This window comes from Callorhinus ursinus, unplaced genomic scaffold (assembly GCF_003265705.2).
Source record: "Callorhinus ursinus isolate GAN/ISIS: 27379988/994484 unplaced genomic scaffold, GSC_fseal_2.0 scaffold23, whole genome shotgun sequence".
Lineage (NCBI taxonomy): Eukaryota > Metazoa > Chordata > Mammalia > Carnivora > Otariidae > Callorhinus > Callorhinus ursinus.
The window spans coordinates 19523177-19544682 of NW_027397085.1; the positions used below are offsets into that span (position 1 = coordinate 19523177).

At 40.2% G+C, this 21506-nt stretch overlaps 1 protein-coding gene across 28 annotated transcripts in view; it reads left to right on the plus strand.

The window, feature by feature from the left end:
* Positions 1-21506, plus strand: part of ANKRD55 (ankyrin repeat domain 55) — a 496355-nt gene that overhangs the window by 402266 nt on the left and 72583 nt on the right. For 26 of the 28 annotated variants that reach the window (XM_073905461.1, XM_073905462.1, XM_073905453.1 and 23 more), the window contains one exon: positions 3669-3759. In XM_073905461.1, the coding sequence (XP_073761562.1) occupies positions 3702-3759 (58 nt within the window). In that variant the 5' untranslated portion in view covers positions 3669-3701. Of the gene's footprint in view, positions 1-3250; positions 3384-3668; positions 3760-9303; positions 9427-21506 lie in introns of those variants that run through there. The other 2 variants (XM_073905473.1, XM_025892441.2) reach the window with 2 other exon arrangements.

Sequence of the window (21506 nt, forward strand, 5' to 3'; positions counted from 1 at the left end):
TCTTTCTCTGATTGACTTATTTCACTCAGCATAACACCCTCCAGTTCCATCCACGTCGTTGCAAATGGCAAGATCTCATTCCTTTTGATGGCTGCATAATATTCCATTGTGTATATATACCACATCTTCTTTATCCATTCATCTGTCGATGGACATCTTGGCTCTTTTCACAGTTTGGCTATTGTGGACATTGCTGCTATAAACATCAGGGTGCACGTACCCCTTCGGATCCCTACATTTGTATCTTTGGGGTAAATACCCAGTAGTGCAATTGCTGGGTTATAGGGTAGCTTTATTTTCAACTTTTTGAGGACCCTCCATACTGTTTTCCAGAGTGGTTGCACCAGCTTGCATTCCCACCAATAGTGTCAATGGGGAAAAACTGAGAGCTTTCCCCCTAAGGTCAGGAACACAGCAGGGATGTCCACTGTCACCACTGCTATTCAACATAGTACTAGAAGTCCGAGCCACAGCAATCAGACAACAAAAAGAAATCAAAGGCATCCAAATCAGCAAAGAAGAAGTCAAACTCTCACTCTTTGCAGATGATATGATACTTTACGTGGAAAACCCAAAAGGCTCCACCCCAAAACTGCTAGAACCCATACAGGAATTCAGTAAAGTGGCAGGATACAAAATCAATGCACAGAAATCAGTTGCATTTCTATACACCAATGATAAGACAGAAGAAAGAGAAATTAAGGAGTCGATCCCATTTACAATTGTAACCAAAACCATAAGATACCTAGGAATAAACCAAATGTTATCTTACACTTGGCTTTAGTTGGATAGCAAGAATTTTCTCTATGTTCGAAGCCCGGGAGCAGACTCAACAATAATATCTCTCATGAGAAGTTAGGAGGTGGTGTTTTCTTGCCACAGATTAAGACAGTGAGGCTCTGAAAGTTCTGTAACTTGCTTTAATCACACAGCGAATGAGAAACAAGCTCAAACTCATATCCTTTCCACTCTATTTGACTGCCTTTCTTCAAAATGAGCCCCAAACAGCCCTTCTACCCACATGAAATTGTCTATATTTTAATTTGGTTTTTGGTAACATTATAAATGGGTGCAGAAATGTAACAATTATTGAGACTTTGCATTTATTTTCAGTACCTCCTCTGTGTTAATTTCTTGACACTGCTGTGACAAATTAGCACAAACTTGGCTGAAAACACAGAAATTATTCTCCCACACTTCTGAAGACCAGAAGTTCAAAAATCAATCAACCAGGGAATGTGTTGTGCTCCCTCTGAAGTCTCCAGGGGACAATCTGTTTCTTGCCTCTTGAAGTTTCTAGTTGCTCCAAGGGTACCTGGCTTGTGGCTGCATCATTCCAATCTCTGGTCACATGACCTCCCCTTCTCTTTGTGTGACTCTTCTAAGGACACTTGTCATTGGATTTAGGGCCCACTCAGATAATCTAGGATGATTTCTACTCGAAATCCTTAACTTAATTACATATGCAAAAACCCGTTTTCCAAATAAGGTCACTTTCACAGGTTCTGAGGATTAAGACGTGGATGCATCTTATGGGGGAACCACCATTGAGCCCGCTGCACCCTCCCTGAGCTCCAGCCTAGAGACCCTATAGGCAATCAGCTGGGGACCCATCAGACTCAGCTCATCTGTTTCTCTTCTTCCAGGAATCACTACCTGCTATCTGAAAACCATTGTCTGAGATATTTTGCCAATTTTCTAGTTGTTTACACAGTAGGTAAATCCAGTCCCTATGACTCCACCTTGGCCAGAAGCAGAAGTTGCACCCAAGAGTGTTAAGATCATTGAGTGTGGAGACCTTGCTCATACCTGCATCATCATGAGCCTATAGAATTGACTGGAATGTGGTAATCCTTCCATAGCAATTGATGAATCAATGAACAAACGAATGAAAAGGAAATTAATCTAAATCCTTTTGCCTCAGTCATCTGGGCAAGCTTGAGCCATCTTTCCTTAGCTGGGTATATACTAGTATGAGTCACTTTATTTGCCAGTCACTGAGCCTTCTCGCTTCGGCTTTCATGGCTAATGCGAAAAAACAGCACTGGGAAATTTAAGAGATTTACTTATGGAGCACATTTTGCATAATGATTTATGAGAAGTAGGTTCTGCTCGTGTTTTAAATAAAAAGAACGCAGGGCATTTTGGGGGGAGGGGCTGATGTGGGAAAGGTAAGTGAGCAGCAATATTGCCACAGGGAATTGAGGCCAGATGATGTGTTTAATGGAAAATAAACGATAAGGCAGTGAGAAAATATAAGAAGCAAGAGATAAGAAAAGCTTGTCTATCGAAGAACACGTCATAAATTTTATCAGTCCATATCAAAACAAATTATGGTCATATATGAAGAAAAACGGTTTCTGCTTTCATTTCCGCATGCACACACAAAGTTAAAAAGAAAATATTACCATTTTCAACAGCGTTTAGGTGAGCACCTGTTGTATGGCTGTGTGATTTAGCCCAAAATCAAATTATCTTGAGTATAGAGCTTTGTTAGTTTTCTTTGAATTTATTACATCAGATTTTTAATGACAAGTAAAAAAATAATAGACATTTGTTATAAGACTAAAAGTACAAAGGTGGATGGAGTTAGAAATCTACTACTTTAATTGCAATCCCCTGAGGTAACCAATACTAACAGTTTAGTGAGTATCTTTCTACATCTTCCTTGATGTTCCTTAGAACATATATAAATATATTTACATATACAGTGGGTGGTTTTGGTTTTATAGAAATGTGAACAAATGAAATATATAACTTTTTTTTCATTTAACAATAGATTAGAGACATCCTACCAGATGAATACAGAGAGAGATTTACCTCACATTTTTTAATCTAGAGATGAATTTACTATCATTTATTCAACTGTTCCTCAAGTGATGTACATTCTGGTGTTTTCTGGGGTTTTTTCCACCACAGATAATACTGCACTGAACACCCTTGCGATTGCAGACTGTTCTAATTTCATTGTCATGGGTTTCTGAGCCTTGAAATCTAACCTTTCAAATGCCACTTGCTTCCCCTTATCCTCCCTGTCGTTTGGAGACGGAAGCTAGCTGAAGGGGGACACTGCAGATGAGCTAGGAAAACGGGTATTCACTCCATACCGCACATGGCCAGCAGCTTCCTGCTACACTATTTACGTCCTAGTCCATTGAGATGGCACTCTCCGCTCACATGACCCAAATGCAGCTCGCACTCCACCAAGAACACAGCTGAATCCAACTGCATTGGCAGCTTTGCACATGCTCCGTCTGGCCCTGTGAATCCTCACTCACCCATTGAGATTTCTTTTGGTTTAAAGCAACATTCCAGCTGCTGAAGCTCCGTGACCTCCAGTGTTTTCCTGGCTCTGATCCAAGGCAGGTGGCCCCCTGCAAATGGTGTGTTTTCGAGTTTGAGCTTTTTTGTTTATTTGCTGGGGGTCGGACGGTGTATGATAATTACCCACAAGCTTAGCTGATGAATGGAGCCATTAAGAAGTAACTCTTTTTTTCTGGCAGGTATTGTAGGAATAACATTTACTTATTACCATCGTTTGCCTTGACAACAACCTGCAGCTCTAATGCACATTTAATTCTCAAACAGAGGTCTTGGCGACTGATGCTGTCTGTATCTGACTGATGTGTTGACTATAACATGTGAGGTGGTGTTTTTTTCCTGTCTAGAAACCTGGATGCTTTTTGCCATTCTGATGATAAATGATGAGACAGGCAACCATGGATTTCAGCACTCCATCCGTGTTTGATCAGCAAAAAGGTAAAAACGCTGTTTTCATACATCCTTTTGGTTCTTCGCATCTTTAGTTCAGTAGTTGAGATTTTGCAATTCTAAAGGGAAAGAGAGTAGTGTGTGTGAGAGAGAGAGAGCGAGAGAGAGGAGAGAGAGAGAGAGCAAGAGAGAAAAGAGGATTTCACATAGAAAACCTGTTCTAAATGTTCGCTTCGTATTTGATAAGCATTTGGAAGGGAAAAATAAGCTTCTGGTCTGTTTGTCTTGTTAAAATATTCTGATCTACAAATTTTAAAAATTGGATTTCAAGCACACCAGCTATTTCAGATACAATCATCTTTATTCTCATTTGATTTTTTTCAAATCTTCTCAAAAAATGTTATAGGAAGTAATATAAAAAGAATAAATCACGTATCTCTTTTCAGTCTATTAACCCAGTATCTCATTGCTCCAGTTTCATAAATACTTCTTGATTCCCTTTTAGGAATAGATGTTAACCTAGATTTATGCTGTAGTGATATATTATCTCATCCGGGGTTGTGGTATGACTTATCACTATGTTATTATTTGTAATGACGGGATATATCTTTCTTACTCATAACTTGCAGAGTGGAGGTCATTTTCCACATGAAAAGATTGCTGTGGAATCAACCCATCCTCATAAAAACCATGTATTCAGCCATGTAGTTTATGTGTATACATTTTGCATGTGAAGTGTTTACATGTATGTATACATAATACCTTTGTGCAATTATGCACCTTTTCTATGCATGTACAGGAAATTTCCACTCTGTAAATGTCATAGATTTTTTTTAGAATATTTTAAAAAATAATCTGTTACCTAAACCACTTTCTGTTAACCTGTGAGTATTCTTCAGGATCCTAAAATTCTTTGGTCATTTCCTTGTTTTGGGTACAACATGAAAATGGTGATTTGTGAAAGCCTCATTAAGAAAATTCATTGCTTCTTTCTTTTTCCCTTTTCCTGCTTTAGGCCATACTGTGTTTACTATCCTTCAAGCTACATCTGGTTTCATGGGTGAATTATTTTAGTGCAGTGCTTTCTCAAATATTAGATTTACATTTAGATCTCTGAGTAACTGTATGTACAGGTATACACAGACACACAGATTGATCTCCACTCCTTACCTCATTTTGAATTGTGTGTGTGTGTGTGTGTGTGTGTGTGTGTGTGTGCACCTTCAGAATGTGCTGGTTCACACTGCCTTGGACGATGAACACCGTAGAGAAAATGACTGTCATGGCCGTGCCCACGACCATCCTCTCCCTTGCGTATGTCTTATATCACTGAAGACAATCAGGAAAAGTGAAAATATGCCTATATCCAAAGACCTAATACTGGCTGAAAAATGACATTGCTGAGCTATGCAATCCAGAGAGGAGCACAGTGGATTTATTTTGTAAGCCTAATTTGAGGAAGCTGGAACCAACTGCGAAGAGCTGGCCCTTCATAAAGAATTCCTTGTGTTCTAGGGTTGTGTCTCCTTACAGGACTGAGCCTAAAACATAACTAGTCAACATATTAATTTGTAATATTTATTTTCTTATAGCATCTTTCATGTGAGCAATTCACAGCATTTCCTCCACCCCAGTCCTGGCTCTCCCTCGTCAAAGTTAACCTTCTCCCTGCCACCTCTATCTCTAGTTCTCGAGCCTTTCTTTCTAGATGTGCCGCAGTATGGTGGAAATAGCACAAGCTGGAATGGCAGATCGACTTCTTAACTGTGTGACCTTTGCAAGTTACCTAACCTCTCTGGGCCTTATTTTCCTCAGCAATAAAATGGAGGAAATAATGCTGGCCTAGGAAGGTTGTTGTGAGAACATAAAATAATTTGTAAAAAGCACCAGTCACATTGCTTAATGTGCCATAAGTACCTTAAAATTGTGGCTGCTTTTTTTATTATTGTTGCTATTATAATTATTACTAGCTTGGACTGTGAGTTCCTCAAACGTGAAAGGCTCTTCGCTTCTCTATCTCCAGCTTGAATTTATCCGTCCTCAGAACAAATGAGAGTTTGGTTAATACTAGTTGACTAGAAAACTTTAATATTTTTTCAGAACTCCAGGGTACCATTCAGAGCAATCCCCTAGAATAATAAACTAAATGATACCTGAATAGTTCTGTTATCACATTAACCCTTCCACCCTCTTAAAAGCATGAAAGGCCATAACGGTTTAGACCATTATATAGATTTCAAATACCAATATTATGTTGTTGGGCAAACCATGGCAAAGTGACTTTTTATAAGCTGAATGTGGGCTTTATTTAGGGCTCAGTATCTGGAAGGATCTTAGAAGTCGTGTAATCCACTGGTTCTCAAACTTAGCCGCACATGAGAATCACATGGACAGGTTTTGAAAATGCTGATGCCTAGATCTCCAGTTTAACTGGTGTGGGGTGTGGCCTAACAAAAGCTCCCCAGGAAGATCTCATGTACCCCAAAGATTGAGAACCACTCATCCAACCCATCCCCCTAACATCTCCAAGTGGAAAGAGTAAAGCACAGAGAGGTTAAAAGGCGGGCCCTGTTTGTACTAAGACCCCCAGCTAATGAGTAATAGAGGGGATTGAGCCCCAGGTGTTCACTCTCCAGACAATAGAACAATGAGAAATTTCTCTTCATGGGTGGTCTCTGGCCCCAGGAGCTACGATGGGGTGGTGGTAGGGCTCAGGCTGCTCTGGTTTATGGGTTCCCAGAGAATGCTTAGTTAGCACTTGAAAAATACGACACAGAATGACCTTCAGGGCTCAAATGATGTGGATGTGCTAAGTCTGAATCCCTCCAATGGCATTTTTCTCTATTTCTCTTTGGTAGAGGTAGGGGCGTAGGGATGGATGGCAGTTGCCCATGTTCTGTCTCAGTTTTCTTCTCATTTGCATGCACCTGGGCAGACTGATCTCTGGGTTTGAAAAATGTGCAGGGGCAGGGCTGCTGGGAGGCTTAAAGATCTGGTTCTCTGACTGGCCAAAGGCATGAGAGCCGGGTTTTTGGCTTGCTTCGTGAAACTGTGACACAGAAAGCCTGGGTCTTCAGAGCTCTCCACTCCTGCTCTTTGTGCTGTTTGCTTTCACCATAGCAACATTGCTTCTGGTCCCACGTGCTCTTCCTGGCTGTCTTCCCTCTCAAAGCCCACATGCAGGAAAGGACCTGTAGTAAAATCATTTACTACGGAACACAAAGGTTCCTACTGCAGTAGAGAGGTTATATAACTGAAGAGATTTGCATTTTTAAGCTTTGTCTGTAATTGTGGAAGGAAAAGGTCTGCGATGCCTGAAGGAGGAACCTGAGGCCCCAGAGAGAGAATGGGAGCTGGACAAACGTTCCCAAGGGTCTTGCCTACACCTGGCCCTGCCCAGGGCCTGGGAGGTAACGTGTTTGATGAACAGTGTGTTTGTGGACACCTGAGGGGGTTGGGGCCCACCCCACAGGCTTTTCACTGGTAGAGGTGCTGAGACAATAGGAGGAGGGCAAGGCCCTCCGATGCAGATTCAACCACGGCAATAGGGTCCTAGGGCTGCCTGACAAAGCACCAGAGGTTGGGTGGCTTAAAGCAACAGAAAAGCATTGTCTCACAGTTCTGGAGGCCAGAAGTATGAAATCAAAACATCGGCTTGCTCCTTCTGCACTTCCCAGGGAAGAATCCTTCCTTGCTTTTTCCAGCTTCTGGCTGCTTGTGGCCTCCACTCCAGCCTGTGCCCCATCTTCACATGGCCTTGTCCTCTGCGTGTGTCTCTCTTGTGAGCATCTGGCTTAGAACGCTCTCTTCCTCTCTCTCATAGTACCAGCGCATGGATTACACTGAGGGCCACCCAGATAATCCAGGATAAACTTTTACTCTCGACAGCCTTAACTTGATCACATCTTTTGACATATAAGGTGATATCCACCCTTTTGCCATATACAGTAAAATGAACAGGTTCCGGAGATTAGGGCGTGGACATATCTTCAGGGCCACCATTTAGCTTGCTACATGGCATGAAAAGATATCAACTCTCAAGTCCCTTGTCAGAAAGTGTCGTGACTGGGGTTTTGGTACAAATCCATTCTTACTGAAACTAGAGGGAAATTTGGCATTTGGGAGGGAAGATGGAAGGGGCATCTACTTGGTGCAGACTCTGCAGGTACTTTACGTAGATGACATTTGAAAAGAACAAATGTTTATTGAGCACTTAGCAGAGCCAGGCTCTGTGCCACGTGGACGTAGACTAGCTCATTTAACCCTCATATCTGCCCCACTATTATTCCCCCCCTTTTACCAATGAGGGAATTTTAAAAGGTTATGACTGACCCAAGGTTATGACAGATAAAATGGCAACGCTGAGATTCAAGCATAAATCTGCTTGACTTCAAAACCCATGTCTGATCTAGGCAGTACTCTTCCTTCATCAGCCATACATTTTAATGAAGTAGAGATTAATGAAAATTCAAATTAATGAAGCAGTATTTTCACAATCAAGCTGTTCTTCCATTGTGTTGTGGATTTTTAAAGCTCCTACACACAGATGTGATGGTTTTAATTTCCAAGTTTTCATCCAAAATGGGAATGCTAAACAAAAAGAATTTAGAGTGTACAGATTTGCACTTTGCTGAAGAAGCAAAAGTGAAAATTCTGTGTGACATCCAGATGCCTCCAAAGGAAGAGTAAGCAAATTTTCAAAGAGGTTTGGGAAGAGAGCAAAGCCAGGCAAAGGAGTCAAGACAGAGAGGGAATGATTTGGGCTCACATGATGATTTTAGGTTCAAAAACCTTGAGTGGGTGCCTAGACTAAAACCCAGGAACACTGAGGAGAAGGCTGTGATTAATTTTCAGACTGATGGTCCAGATAAAGGAAGATTAGCTGGTAAATCATCAATCCACAGGTTTAGAAGCAGAATAATCTGTGGCCTCTGGAAAATGATTAGACTTCTCCCTCTTTTGGTGAAGGAAGAGGAGCAGAGGGAAAATGAGAGATGAGAGAATTCTTTTTCCAGTGTTATTGCCCACTCAAGACCAAGTTTAGTCAAACCGGTTTGCTGGAAGCCTGCCCTTACTTGCTTCCTTGCTGTCTCTTTGGCACAGGAACCTCCCTTCCCATCAGCCAACTCCTGGGAAAGGTTGTGACAAGCCAGTCCACTCCTGGCTCCTCTTGTGAGCCTAGCTGGAGGGAAGCCCTGGACGAATCTTATCCAAACAATTACCATTCACAGCCTTAGAGAGCCATGAAAATGCTAGTGATTCAGCAGGTTGGGGATTAGGAGAGTGGTGTCATTGTCACTATTCTCCTCCAGAGGACAGCCCTACTGTCCTGGGGAATGGGGCCTCCTGCCCTAGGATGCATCCCAAGGAGGATCCAGGAGTGGTAGCCCGAGGGAATGGAGGTGCACCAGGTCCCTTAGGTCTGTGTCAACCCTGATGTTATGTCCCACAACGTAGCCAGATCAATTTCAGAAGGCAAATCCTCTATTCAGCCCCTTTTTCGGAAGTCAGCTAGGCCACCACACTGAGCTTTTCCTGCCATCTCTATTCATTAACTCCACATAATTGATATTCATGTATTTTCTCTTTAAGGCAACCATTTGGATGCAAGGATATTTTAACGGAATCTGAAAAAAAATTTCTACGCATGTAACTATTGTTATTACCAAACATGTATGAAACAAACATCTCACCTATCCCCAAATATGAGACAAGGTGAGAAGGTGAGGTTCTAGACACACGGGCATGCAAGACTGGTGTAGAAGCTGTGTACAGATACCATCTTGCAGGAAGACCACATCCAACCAGGAGTCGTGCTTAGCACTTCTACCAGGAAGTCTATCAGTCAGGGCAGAGTGTTGGCTGATTCTGAGAATCCACTTGTAGAAGAATGATCTACCTCTCAGCTTTTCTGATTTATCTCTTAAAATCATGGTGGTTTTACCTAATACTTACTAGCTTTCAACTAATAAATAGATTTGTGTGCCTAATAAGGGCCCTTGGTTTGTTTTCTTTTTTTTAAGATTTTATTTATTTATTTGACAGAGAGAGACACAGCGAGAGAAGGAACACAAGCAGGGGGAGTGGGAGAGGGAGAAGCAGGCTTTCCGCTGAGCAGGGAGCCCGACGCGGGGCTCGATCCCAGGACCCTGGGATCATGACCTGAGCCGAAGGCAGACGCTTAACGACTGAGCCACCCAGGCGCCCCTAGTTTGTTTTCTCTTTGTAAAACTTAAAAATGTCACTGACTCATCCATGATCTTGTTTTATTGGGTCTGTTGGGGAGGAGGAAAAGGGAAGACTGTCCTTTTACACAGGAGATATTTCTATTTCTAAATGTTCCTCAGAATTTTAAAATATACATGTACAATATTTAATAGCATTCTAATTCTTTTTTAACTTTTTCAAACTTAAGGAAATGTTGTAAAAATAGTATAAAGAACGCTTGTGTCTTTTACACAGATTCACCTAATTTAACATTTTGCCCCCTTTGCTTTATTGTTGGCTTTCTTCTCTGTCTCTCCCTGTCCCACATCTCCCTGTCTCTGCCTCTCTCTGCCTCCCTCTGTGTATGTATATGCATATGTGTGTGTATACTATAATCTGTCTGCATTCCAATTTTGTCTAGTGAGCCAGTAACATCTTTCATAGCATTTCCTCCAGTACTTGATCCAGTCTAGGATTAGGTATTACATTTAGTTGTCGTGTGTCTTGTATTTCCTTTCTTCTGGAACATTTCTGCACACTTCTTTGTCTTTTATGACATTGACATTTTGAAATTACAGTCTCTCTTTTTTTTTTTTTAATACTGAGTTCCTCTTTCTGGGTTTGTCTGATGCTCCCTCATGACTAGTTTTAGATGATGCATTCCTAGCCAAAGTACCACAGGGTGATGTCTCCATCTCAGGTTATCACAATATCATTTAAATCTTTTTAAGTGGTAATTTGAAGTGACAGGTATTGCACTACTGCAGATCAACCAGTTCTTACAATGGTTTTTTTTTTCTTAATATACTGGGATTTTTTTTCCTATTATAAAATTAATACCACCTTCTTCAAAATAGTCGAGCAATACAAAAAGGATTTCAGCATAAAAAGTGTTGTATTCTAGCAATATGAATGTTATATAGCTAGCGAATGTGAGCCCAGCCTGTCCTCAGCTTCTCAGCCACCAAGATGGACTCAGAGTAACTCACCCTCCCTGCTGGTGCTGGGAAGTAGCTCCCAAAGGGAGATAAAGGAGATCAGGCCAAGAATATCAATCAGCATCATTAATCAGAAGAAGAGCAATAACTGGCTAATTAAGCAGCTCGCATGTGCTAGGTGCTGTGCCAAACTCTTTACTCCTTACACTTGAACCTCAACACAGCCTATGAGATAATGTCCCATCTTTGGTTGTCTGAGGTTACACGACTTGGCCAGCACCACATAGGACAAGGGCCAAGCTGCCATTTTAACTCCAGCTTCTGAAACCCAAGCCCTACTCACACTCCCCTTCACCACAAAGGTAGACTTTGTGGTCTCTGATAGCCCACCCCATCCACCACTTCGTGACTCCTAGCACAAGAAGGAAAAGAAAGGTAGTGGCACCTCAAGTGGGACTGGCGGGAGCTGACAGCCCTGAAGTGGCTAACCCACGCTGAACGTCCAGTTGCAATGAGCTCTGCCCAGTGGGTACTGCTCATTGTGATAGCCTGACCTTTTCCAGGGTAGCAATGGATCCAGTCTCCATGGCAGGCTGCCTTGGGAGCAGAGAAGGGCACCAACATCTTGGGAGAGGAGTCCGCAGCTAAAAGGTTGGGGTTACACAGCAATGTGACCTGTGGAGCTGATGTGATAGGAGCTGGGGATTTGCAAGGTCAAGGCTTGGGTTCCATCACAGAAGCTTCAGAAGCCAAGTTCTTCATCATATTCCTACTCAGCACATTTGTTCTCTGCAGCAACCTGTTGATGTTTCTCCAAAAGACAGTTCAGGGAGCCCAGTCCCGAAAACAAGGTCACACATAAACAGCATTTGACAGAAAGAAAAAAAAGAATTATTTGGACATCGATATCCTGTGGTTTGATTGTGAATAACCTTGAGACCATTTCTTTGTTCTTTAACTCACCATAGTAAATCAGAACACAGTCTGCTGTTTTGTTTTGTTTTTTTAAACTTATTTTTAAGAACTGTGAGAGGGACACCCGAAATTCATCCGAATTGACACTTTTATCCTTTTGATTACTTAGTGCTATTAAAAAATGGTGTTCTAGAGTTCTGGCTACAACTTGGCTGACTCAGCATGACCAGGAAATATAGAGAGGCGTCAGGATGGGCTCACAGGCATCTGGTTTCAGGTAGTCAGAGCAGAAATCAATTTCAGGATGGATCCTGGAAGTGTTTTGACTTAGAACAGTCGTATTTTGGAATTGGAAGAAACCTCAGTCTGTAATCCAACTCCCTCACTTTTTATATGTGAAGACTGGAAACATAGAGGTATTGATGGGGATACCATGTAATGCTGTAATGGCCCCTGGAGCCAAACTGAACAGGTCAAGGCCAGTGCCATGACTTACTGTGTGACCCAGCTATTTAACATCTCTACAGCTCACTTTCCTACCTTGTAAACTAAGATGAAGCTACTTCAGAGGATTGCTTATCTAAACTGAATTGATGAATACATACAAAGCCCCTGCAACCATTCCTGGCTCACAGTAATCATTCAGTGAGTGCTAGTGGTGGTTATAGGATTGTTGTAAAGATGGTTATAACAAGGATTGTTCTAAAAATTTAATGAATACATACAAAGCAGTTGGAACTAGGCATGGCCTAGAGTAATCACTCCGTGATGCCAGTGATTCTTATAAGTGACTCACATAAGGTCACATGGACAACTGGTCTTCCCAGGTCAAGAGAACATCTTACCCTTTAAGCTGGCTCCTCCTTAGTAATGAATACATGGCATAGCACCACTGTTTTTTGTGGAAATTGGAGGGAGCAGAATTTTCCTGGGCAGGAAAACCACATTAGAAGGAAATGAATTCTCCAGGAAAGCTCACACAACTTGGACTAATTCCACTTTGCCTGTCCTCTGTTACTGGTGTTCTGTCACCTTCCAGATAAAACTCTTCCCTTTGCCCAAAAGCCAGTCTACCTGTTAGCTTTCACTGTCCATACTGGTGCCAGGCAGGCCTCTGGGCTCTCTACATGGTTCTGGGAATTATCTGGTTTTGAGGCAGAATCTCATTTTTTAAAATTTAATAGTTTTATCATGTTTTACGATTTGGTAGAGGAAAACTCCCTCAGTACTCTTTTTTTCCCGATTTTATTGGATATTCTTATTCATTTTTTGTTTCCTTTTTTTTGTTTGTTTATTTATTTTTGCTTTTGGAAGATACTACATTAATACATGTTCAAGGTGTAAAACAATATCCAGTGAAGAATCTCCCACCCTGCCAAACTCTCTAACCATCCGGTTCCCCTCCCTGGAAGCAAAACAATATAAGCAGTTTCCTATGTATTCTTCTAGAGAGATTCTGTGTAGATAAGAAAAGAAAAGAAAAATATAATCTTTTTTCTTCTTTAAAGCATAAAGTTATCCATTTGTTTTTACAAATTAAAAGTAGTGTCCTTTTCCTGAACCCGACCCCCCAGAAAACTATTGAAACTTTTATTGAAATGGTGTTAAACTTACAAATGAATCTGTACAATAATTAAAATTTATTATCCTATTTAGTTTGTCCTTTCTGGGAATATGGCGTATATCTCCAAGAATTCGACTCTTCTGTTATATTGCTCAACACAATTCCGTAGTTTTCCTCAGTTAGATTTTAAAATATTTTTTCCTGGGCATTTTATATTTTCATTGTAATAAGTTATTTCCTGCTTATATTCTTTATTACAGAGAACTTTCTAGTTTTATATTTTATATTTTATTTTAAAATCTGCTAACTTAATCAAATCTCATCACTTCTAATAGTTTTGTCATTAGTTCTCTTGTGCCATCCTTGTGCACAGGATGAAACCTTAATGGCAAATCCTGTTCTGCCAACTATGGGAAAATTATTGAACTTCTCTGTGCTTCAATACCCTCATCTATAAATTGGAACAAAGATACTACCTACTTCATAAAATTGTTGAGGCAAATAAATAGCCTAATTCAAATGATACTGTTGGGACAGTTAGCTATTATTAAAACTATGATAATTTTCCTCTCCCTTTGCGATTATTATCTCTCTCTCTCTCTTTTTTTTTTTTTTTTCTTACTTATTCTGTTTTATATTATCTTCTTTCTTCTCTATTGTTTTACTATTAAATATGGTATTTGGAATTGATTAGAAATAAACACACTTAACCATACTTAGAATGTAAGCTTTCAGCTGTTAAGCATTTTTTTTAGATCCTTACATTATCATGTATTTCCCCTTTGTTCTAGTGGTGTGATATATTTTATTAATAGATATCAATACATCAAAATGTTGTGGTTTTGGAATATAGGTGAAGTTCAGTGGGGTGAGGTCTGGAGCTGGACCAAGAAAGAATTCTTGAGACATCTTTGGTGCAAAATGGTGGTTTTAATTAAAGCACAGGGACAGGAGCTGAGGGAGGGCAGAAAAAGCTGCAGCACCAGGGTCCTGAGGAGTGTTGATCACATACGGGGGCGGCGTTGGGGGAAGTGAGGAAAAGGGAGGTTTCAAAAGAACTTTCATATGCTAAAGAGGACCAACCTGCAAGATACCTACAAGATACTGGAGGCCCTTGCCATGGTCAAGTTAAGGTTGTTTTCCCCTCTTGCAAGGTATTAACATTAAGATAGTTGGGAGAGCCCTGGAATACTGTCACACAGGTCCCACCCAGGAGTGGGGTGGGGGAGGTTGCAGGGTGTCAGCTTGTGCTTTGTCTTCAGCAAGCCTTCTGGTCCCTCATCAGAAACATCTTTATAAATGATTAACTATTTGATCATGGTGTATTATTCTTTCAATATCCAACTGAATTTTATCTGGTAGAATTTAATTTAAAACTTAGAATTCTATGCTCACAAGTTGAATTCTTCTGTAGGTGCCTGTGTGTGTGTGTGTGTGTGTGTGTGTGTGTGTGTGTGTTTTACCAGTTTTGCTGGCCTTAGAAAATAAATTTGAGGGGGTGCCTGGCTGGCGCAGTTAGTAGAGCATCCAACTCTTGATCTTGGGGTTGTGAGTTCAAGCCCCATGTTGGGTGTGGAGATTTTTTTTTTAATTTAATTTAGTTTTATTATGTTATGTTAGTCACCATACAGTACATCATTAGTTTTTGATGTACTGTTCCATGATCCATTGTTTTCAAATAACATCCAGTGCTCCATGCAATACATGCCCTCCTTAATACCCATCACCGGGCTAACCTATGCCCCCCACCCCCCACCCCTCTAAAACCCTCAGTTTGTTATTTAAAAAGAAATTCTTTAAAAATAAGAAAAGAAATTAGCCAAATTTCCCTTTTTCTGTGCTTCAGTTTGAGAATTATTTGTTCCTTGGTCATTTGATATTTATCTTAACAAACTAAAAGAATTCAGTCAACCTCACTTTAGAATCTTTATGCACAAACAATGAATCATGGAACACTACATCAAAAACTAATGATGTAATGTATGGTGATTAACATAACAATAAAAATTATTTTAAAAAATAAAGAAATTATTTGAAAAAAAAAGAATCTTTATGCTATTACCACCAACTTTAGTTCTCTCTCTGGTGTACAACCAACTCTTCATAGATACATTTCCAATTTTCAGTTGATACGTGAATTTTATTTTTGCTACAAATGAGTTTAAACTCCAGGACAGTGATGTCTGACAGGCAGAATGCTGAGCCAAGCAGCTTGTGCAGCAGAGAGTAGATGCGGGCACAGGCTCTGTTAGAGCGAATGGAATGTAGAATGACCATCCAGCACCAAAGAAAGGTCACAAGTTCACTGGAATATGTGAGAGCTTTGCCTCCTGAGTGAAAAGGCAGTTATATACAATAGTACACATGGGTCAGAGGGTAGAATCTGAGGCCTGGCAGCCTGCAGCCTTTTCTGAGTTTCACCAGTTACTACCTGTGTGACTTTGAGTAAGTCACGTTCCTGTCCTATGCCTCAGTTTCCCCATCTGTAAAATGGGCATAATTTGTAGTACCTACTTCATAAGGTGAAAATTAAATGAGCTGATTTACAGAAAGGGTTTAGTACAGTGCCCGGTGCATAATAAGCATGATGTAACTGTTAACCGTTGTCATGACTGTTCTTCAGACAGTTACAGAGACATTAAGGGCGCAGTAACAGTGGATGCGATCATAGTGACTGGGAGACATTGTTGTCCTGTAGCAGTGCCTGTATCATAGTTTTTGCTAACTCTGGGGTTGTTCTAAGTTTTTTAATTGCTTCAAATATGCTACCAAAAATTCTAGAATTCAAAAGTCTGCTGGAAAGACAAAAAAGCTCAGAACCTTGACTGTGGACTGACCACAAGACTTTATGGAATGTGCCTGAGGTGCACTTTGGCTATATCCCCAAGTTAATGTGTGCACCATGGCAGAGAGGGCAGGTCTGGGCCTCTGCTTGCCAAGCCACAGTTTCGGTGAACAGGAGGTAGGAAGAGCCTCCTGTAGGGAGTTAATAATGATTTAGTATATGATAAGGTTGCCATTACAAATTAGCAAGAAAAGGGAAAATTATCCAATAATTGGCTATTTGGGAAAAAATTATAGCGTACAAAAATATAGTTTAGAAATTCCACATTAATTATAGTTAAATATTAACATATAAGTAAGCCTAAGGTCCCACAAATTCTGACCTCTCTAGTCATAAAAGCAATGCAATAAATTTTGTAAATGCAATATCCATACATTTTGAAGATGTGTTTTTCAAAAACCAACAAAACACCTGAAAACTTAAGTAGCAAACAGGGAAAATAACTGCAGCATAGATAACAGGTGAAAAACTGCTGTCCTTACTAATATAAAAAGGTATTTCAAAACAATTAGATAAGGATAAATGCCTGGAAATAATAAGATGTAAGGACACCAATAAATAATTCATAAAATGGCCATAAATAGTTGGAAAAACTTTTCTCTCAGGAAAAATAAAAGAAATGACCATTGAAAATTATATACTATTTTCTCCTTTCACATCAATGTTAATTTAAAAAAAATAATGTACAGCGTCATTAAGAAAGATGAAGTATGTTTTCTCAAGCCCTGCTTGGGGAGGGTATGTTGGTTTAACTTTTCTGGAGGCCAGTTTGACAAAGATTCAAATGCATTGACTCCCATGTTCACTTCTAGGAAGATGCCCACAGGAAATAGTCAAAGATGTGGAAGAAGATATATATGCAAGAATATTATAGCATTATTTGGAATGGCCAAAAAAGCTTATGATTCTCCAGAAAAAAGAGAAAACATTTAAATGTCCTATAATAAGAAAATGATCAAATCAATTGTGTTAAATTCAGTCAATGGGATTTTATGCCACATTTTATAAAGAACATTTTAAAATCTTACCTTGTGACATGGGAAGACATTTATGATCAAATAGTAAGTGAAAAAGGGCAAAAATAAAAATTTTATGTACAGCATGATCTTATTTTTGTAAAAAATAAATAGATGTGTAATTCTAGCCCTATGCTCAGAACTGCTAGTCATTGATTGTTACAATATTAAAATATCTTGGTACCCTCAGATCAATAGAGACCACCCATCTTCCTGTACCGATCATTCCCCAGGAACACATACACATTATGCACAATTTAGCAGCTAAAAAGTTATAGATCCCACTCCAGCTATTAGGCCTGCCTCCGTTCTGATGGAGGTTCTGATAAACCAGTTGTTGGATCCTCTTAATATCACCCTTGACTTGGTCCCTTATTATGGAAGGGGATTTTGGGGTGGGGGGAGATACAGAGATTCACTTAATAAATAAGCAACAAAATGCCCTTACTATTAGCCAAACTCCTGCTGGATCTTAGAAAATTTTAGTCTTTTTTTTTTTTTTTTTCAGGTTCTATCATTGTATTCCAAGCCATGGAAAGATCACAGTGTGAGCTCTTTTAAGATTTGCATTGCTAGCTTGGTCAGCTAGTCCTGCCCCACCAGCTGCCACAGGCATGAAACCACTGTCCTTATCCCTGAGACTCAGCACCTCAGGGTGCTGTAGCACCTTCCAGAACTTTTTTTGTCGCCTGGCCTTGCAGCTTTTTGGATTTTTTTTATCCCCTTTGCTTGCTCCTCAGGAACTTGCCTTCTCATTTATACAGCCTGTGAGTTGGGTTACCACTCATTTTCAGTCATGTCCATTTTGAGTCCAGAAGGGAGGGCAGGAGACAGTTCAGATTTTGAAGGGTACGATGGAAAGGGCAGAGGTTCACAACTGCTCATTCTGAAGCAACCAGATCCTCAGGCTTCCAGGCTTCAGCTTCTGCTGATATTTCTCCATACTCCCTCATTACTTTACACAGGCAGGTAGAGGAACAGAGGCTCCAGGAAGAAAGTAGGTGGGCAGAAAGCCCATGGTGCCACATAAGTCAAGTACATACAACAGGTCAACATCTTAACAGTGATTATCTTTAAGGATATATGTTCTTTTTATCTTTTAACATATAAAATGACAGATCAAATGAATCAAAATATCCGGAGATAGTATTTGGGCATCAGTTTTTTGTTTGTTTGTTTGTTTGTTTTATGTTATGTTAGTCACTATACAATACATCATTAGTTTTTGATGTAGTGATCCACGATTCGTTGTGTTCGTATAACACCCAGTGCTCCATGCAGTACGTGCCCTCCTTAATACCCATCACCGGGCTAACCCATCCCCCCACCCCCCTCCCCTCTAAAACCCTGTTTGTTTCTCAAGAGTCCAGAGTCTCTCATGGTTCATTTCTCCCTCCGATTTCCACCCCCCTTCATTTTTCCCTTCCTTCTCCTAATGTCCTCCATTCTATTCCTTATGTTCCACAAATAAGTGAAACCATATAATTGACTTTCTCTGCTTGACTTATTTCACTTAGCATAATCTCCTCCAGTCCCATCCATGTTGATGTAAAAGTTGGGTATTCATCCTTCCTGATGGCTAAGTAATATTCTATTGTATATATGTTTTTGTTTTATTTTATTTATTTATTTGACAGAGAGCACAAGCAGGGGGAGCAGCAAGCAGAGAGAGAGGGAGAAGCAGGCTTCCTGCTGAGCAGGGAGCCTGATGCAGGTCTTGATCCCAGGACCCTGGGATCATGACCTGAGCCAAAGGCAGGCACTTAACCAACTGAGCCACCCAGGCGCCCCTTGTTTTTGTTTTTAAGTTCCCAAGGTGATTCTAATGTATAGCCAGTGTTGAGATCCAGGGATGTGGTCACCCTTTCAATTTACAAAATAGATAGCTGAACCCAAAGTGTTTCACAGTAACACACTTGGCTAATACACTCATTGTGCAAACAGAGGATTCTTTATGAGATTCAGATTTAACTGAGAAGTCAAATCTCTTAGTTACTGAGAAGTAACTTCTGTTGTCACTCTTTTAGACCCCACAATATTACATGCTCAAAGTTCTGATAAATATGGTTTAAACCAGCCTTACTTTAACCCTATATCCATACTATATGACAGTTGATGGAAGCTGTTCATTTACTTCAACTCTACTTAAAATCCTAGTGATACGCCTTATAAAATTGTTTAAAGGAGCAGAAGACACCTTCTTGCACCACTTTTCCTAATTCTCTTCCCCAAAATTATGAAAAGTGAGACTTCATTTTTCTACTCTTGTTGATTTGTCAATTGGAAAAGAACATGCCGATTAAGTCAATAAACATATTTATCAATTATCTACAATATATCCAACACTACTCTAGCTTCTACTATCTAATGTTAGAGATTTTTTCCCCTGTAATAAAGACAAAGCCATACTGCCAAAATTCTAGTGCAATCATATAAAGAGTGATTATTCACTAGGTTTGATTTTATTCTTTACCTTTTATAAAGCAGTTATCATATGGTTTCACTCATATGTGGGATATAAGAAACAGCGCAGAGGATCATAGGGTAAGGGAGGAAAAACTGAATGGGAAGTCATCAGAGAGGGAGAAAAACCATGACTCTTAACTATAGGAAACAAACTGTGGTGGTTTCTGGAGGGGCGGTGGTTATGGGGATAGGGTAATTTGGTGATGGGCATTAAGGAGGGCATGTGATGGGATGAGCACTGGGTGTTGTACGCAACTGATAAATTATTGAACACTACATCTGAAACTAAGTCTGTACTATATGTTGGCTACTTGAATTTAAATAAAAATAAAAATAATTACCAAAAAAAAAAAAAAGCAACAAAACCATGGCAGGAAGTCTGCCACAGTTCCATTTCAATTTCTTCAGGCATCTTTAGAAACACATGAGACAGTTATTCAGGAACTTACTGTCCATCTGTGACTATGGACAGAGAGCAAATATGGACATTTTTGGGGTCAGAGCAATTTTAGAGAAATAAGTAAGTAAGAAAAGTATGTAAAGTAAGAGATCAATGTCCAGTCCAGGAATGGATTACTAATAAAGAGGGAGAAAGCAGAGTCGAGACAATAAGAACATCCATGGAAGGCCAGCTGGCAGAATGTGTCTGCAGCAGGGCTTCAGGAGCAATGCAAAGCTGAGGGACTGCAGGGTGATAGACTTGTTCCCTCTTTGACAATGCCATTCAAACTACGTTTGTTTTCTTAAACTGTTTTCAGTGGATCAGGCACTAGGAACATTTTTGTAAGTGGTCACAGTAGAGGGCTACTCAGAGGAAGCCTTTTAGAGGACCCAAGGAAGACCTCCTTCTCCAAATCCCTTCCAGCCCAATAGTCATCATTCATCAATAATAGGTTATTTGTTACTTGCTTCTCAGCAGATGTGAGAAAGACACATAGAACACCAGTCATGAAAGGAACCTTAGAGGTGAGCCTTCCACTCAACAAAGGTATCTAATCAAGAGCATTCAAAGCTGTGTTTGGTCAGAACCCACTTAAACATGGGCAGTTATGAGAAGCACCCTAGCTCACAAGATAATCTCTTCTAGTTCTGAATAGCTCTGGTCATTCAAAGTCTTAATTAGCTCAATTGCTGCCCATTAGGACTAGTTCTCCCCATGCATCTACAGAAAACAAGTCTAAACCCTCTTCCAGTTTTTCCAGTATTTGAAAATAGTTGTCATGTGTTCTCCTAGCTAACAAATTCTGCCTCCTCACCTGTTCCTCACTTTCCAGAGTCCCCAGTTAAAATGGCAAATACTTGATGTGGAAACCTGTCATTTCTGGGAAGTGAAAGAGGTAGCTGGAGTGATATATTTGATCCAGAAGCAAGTTAGGGAGATTGGAGGAAGGGTGGTTGAAATAACAGCACTTGGCTTACTTTGCAATTTCCGAAGACCAACTAGGCTAGTACAGCCCTTCACAAAACTCATTTAAAATTTATACCTGCCTAATTGCCAAAGAACTTATTGACACAATATTTTAACATCAAGGAGATTTCCACAAGACTCCAATGGATGAGAAAACCCATTGAACATGTATGCTACATCACTCAATCGATCCATTCACTGTACCTATCCTCAACGCCCTATGCATTGAAGATTGAGATCTCACTTTTTAAGAATTGGTATTATTAAGATGAAGTTCATTCTATGAAAATACATTCCAGAGAGGCATCATTACTGAAGTTCAACACAGATATGCTTCTTAAAATAGCAAATTCCATTTCCCGGTGCCCCCACACCCCACCCCACCACCACCCCAGGTCCAGTAGAGATGCCAACTGTGGAATGGCATTCACAGGTC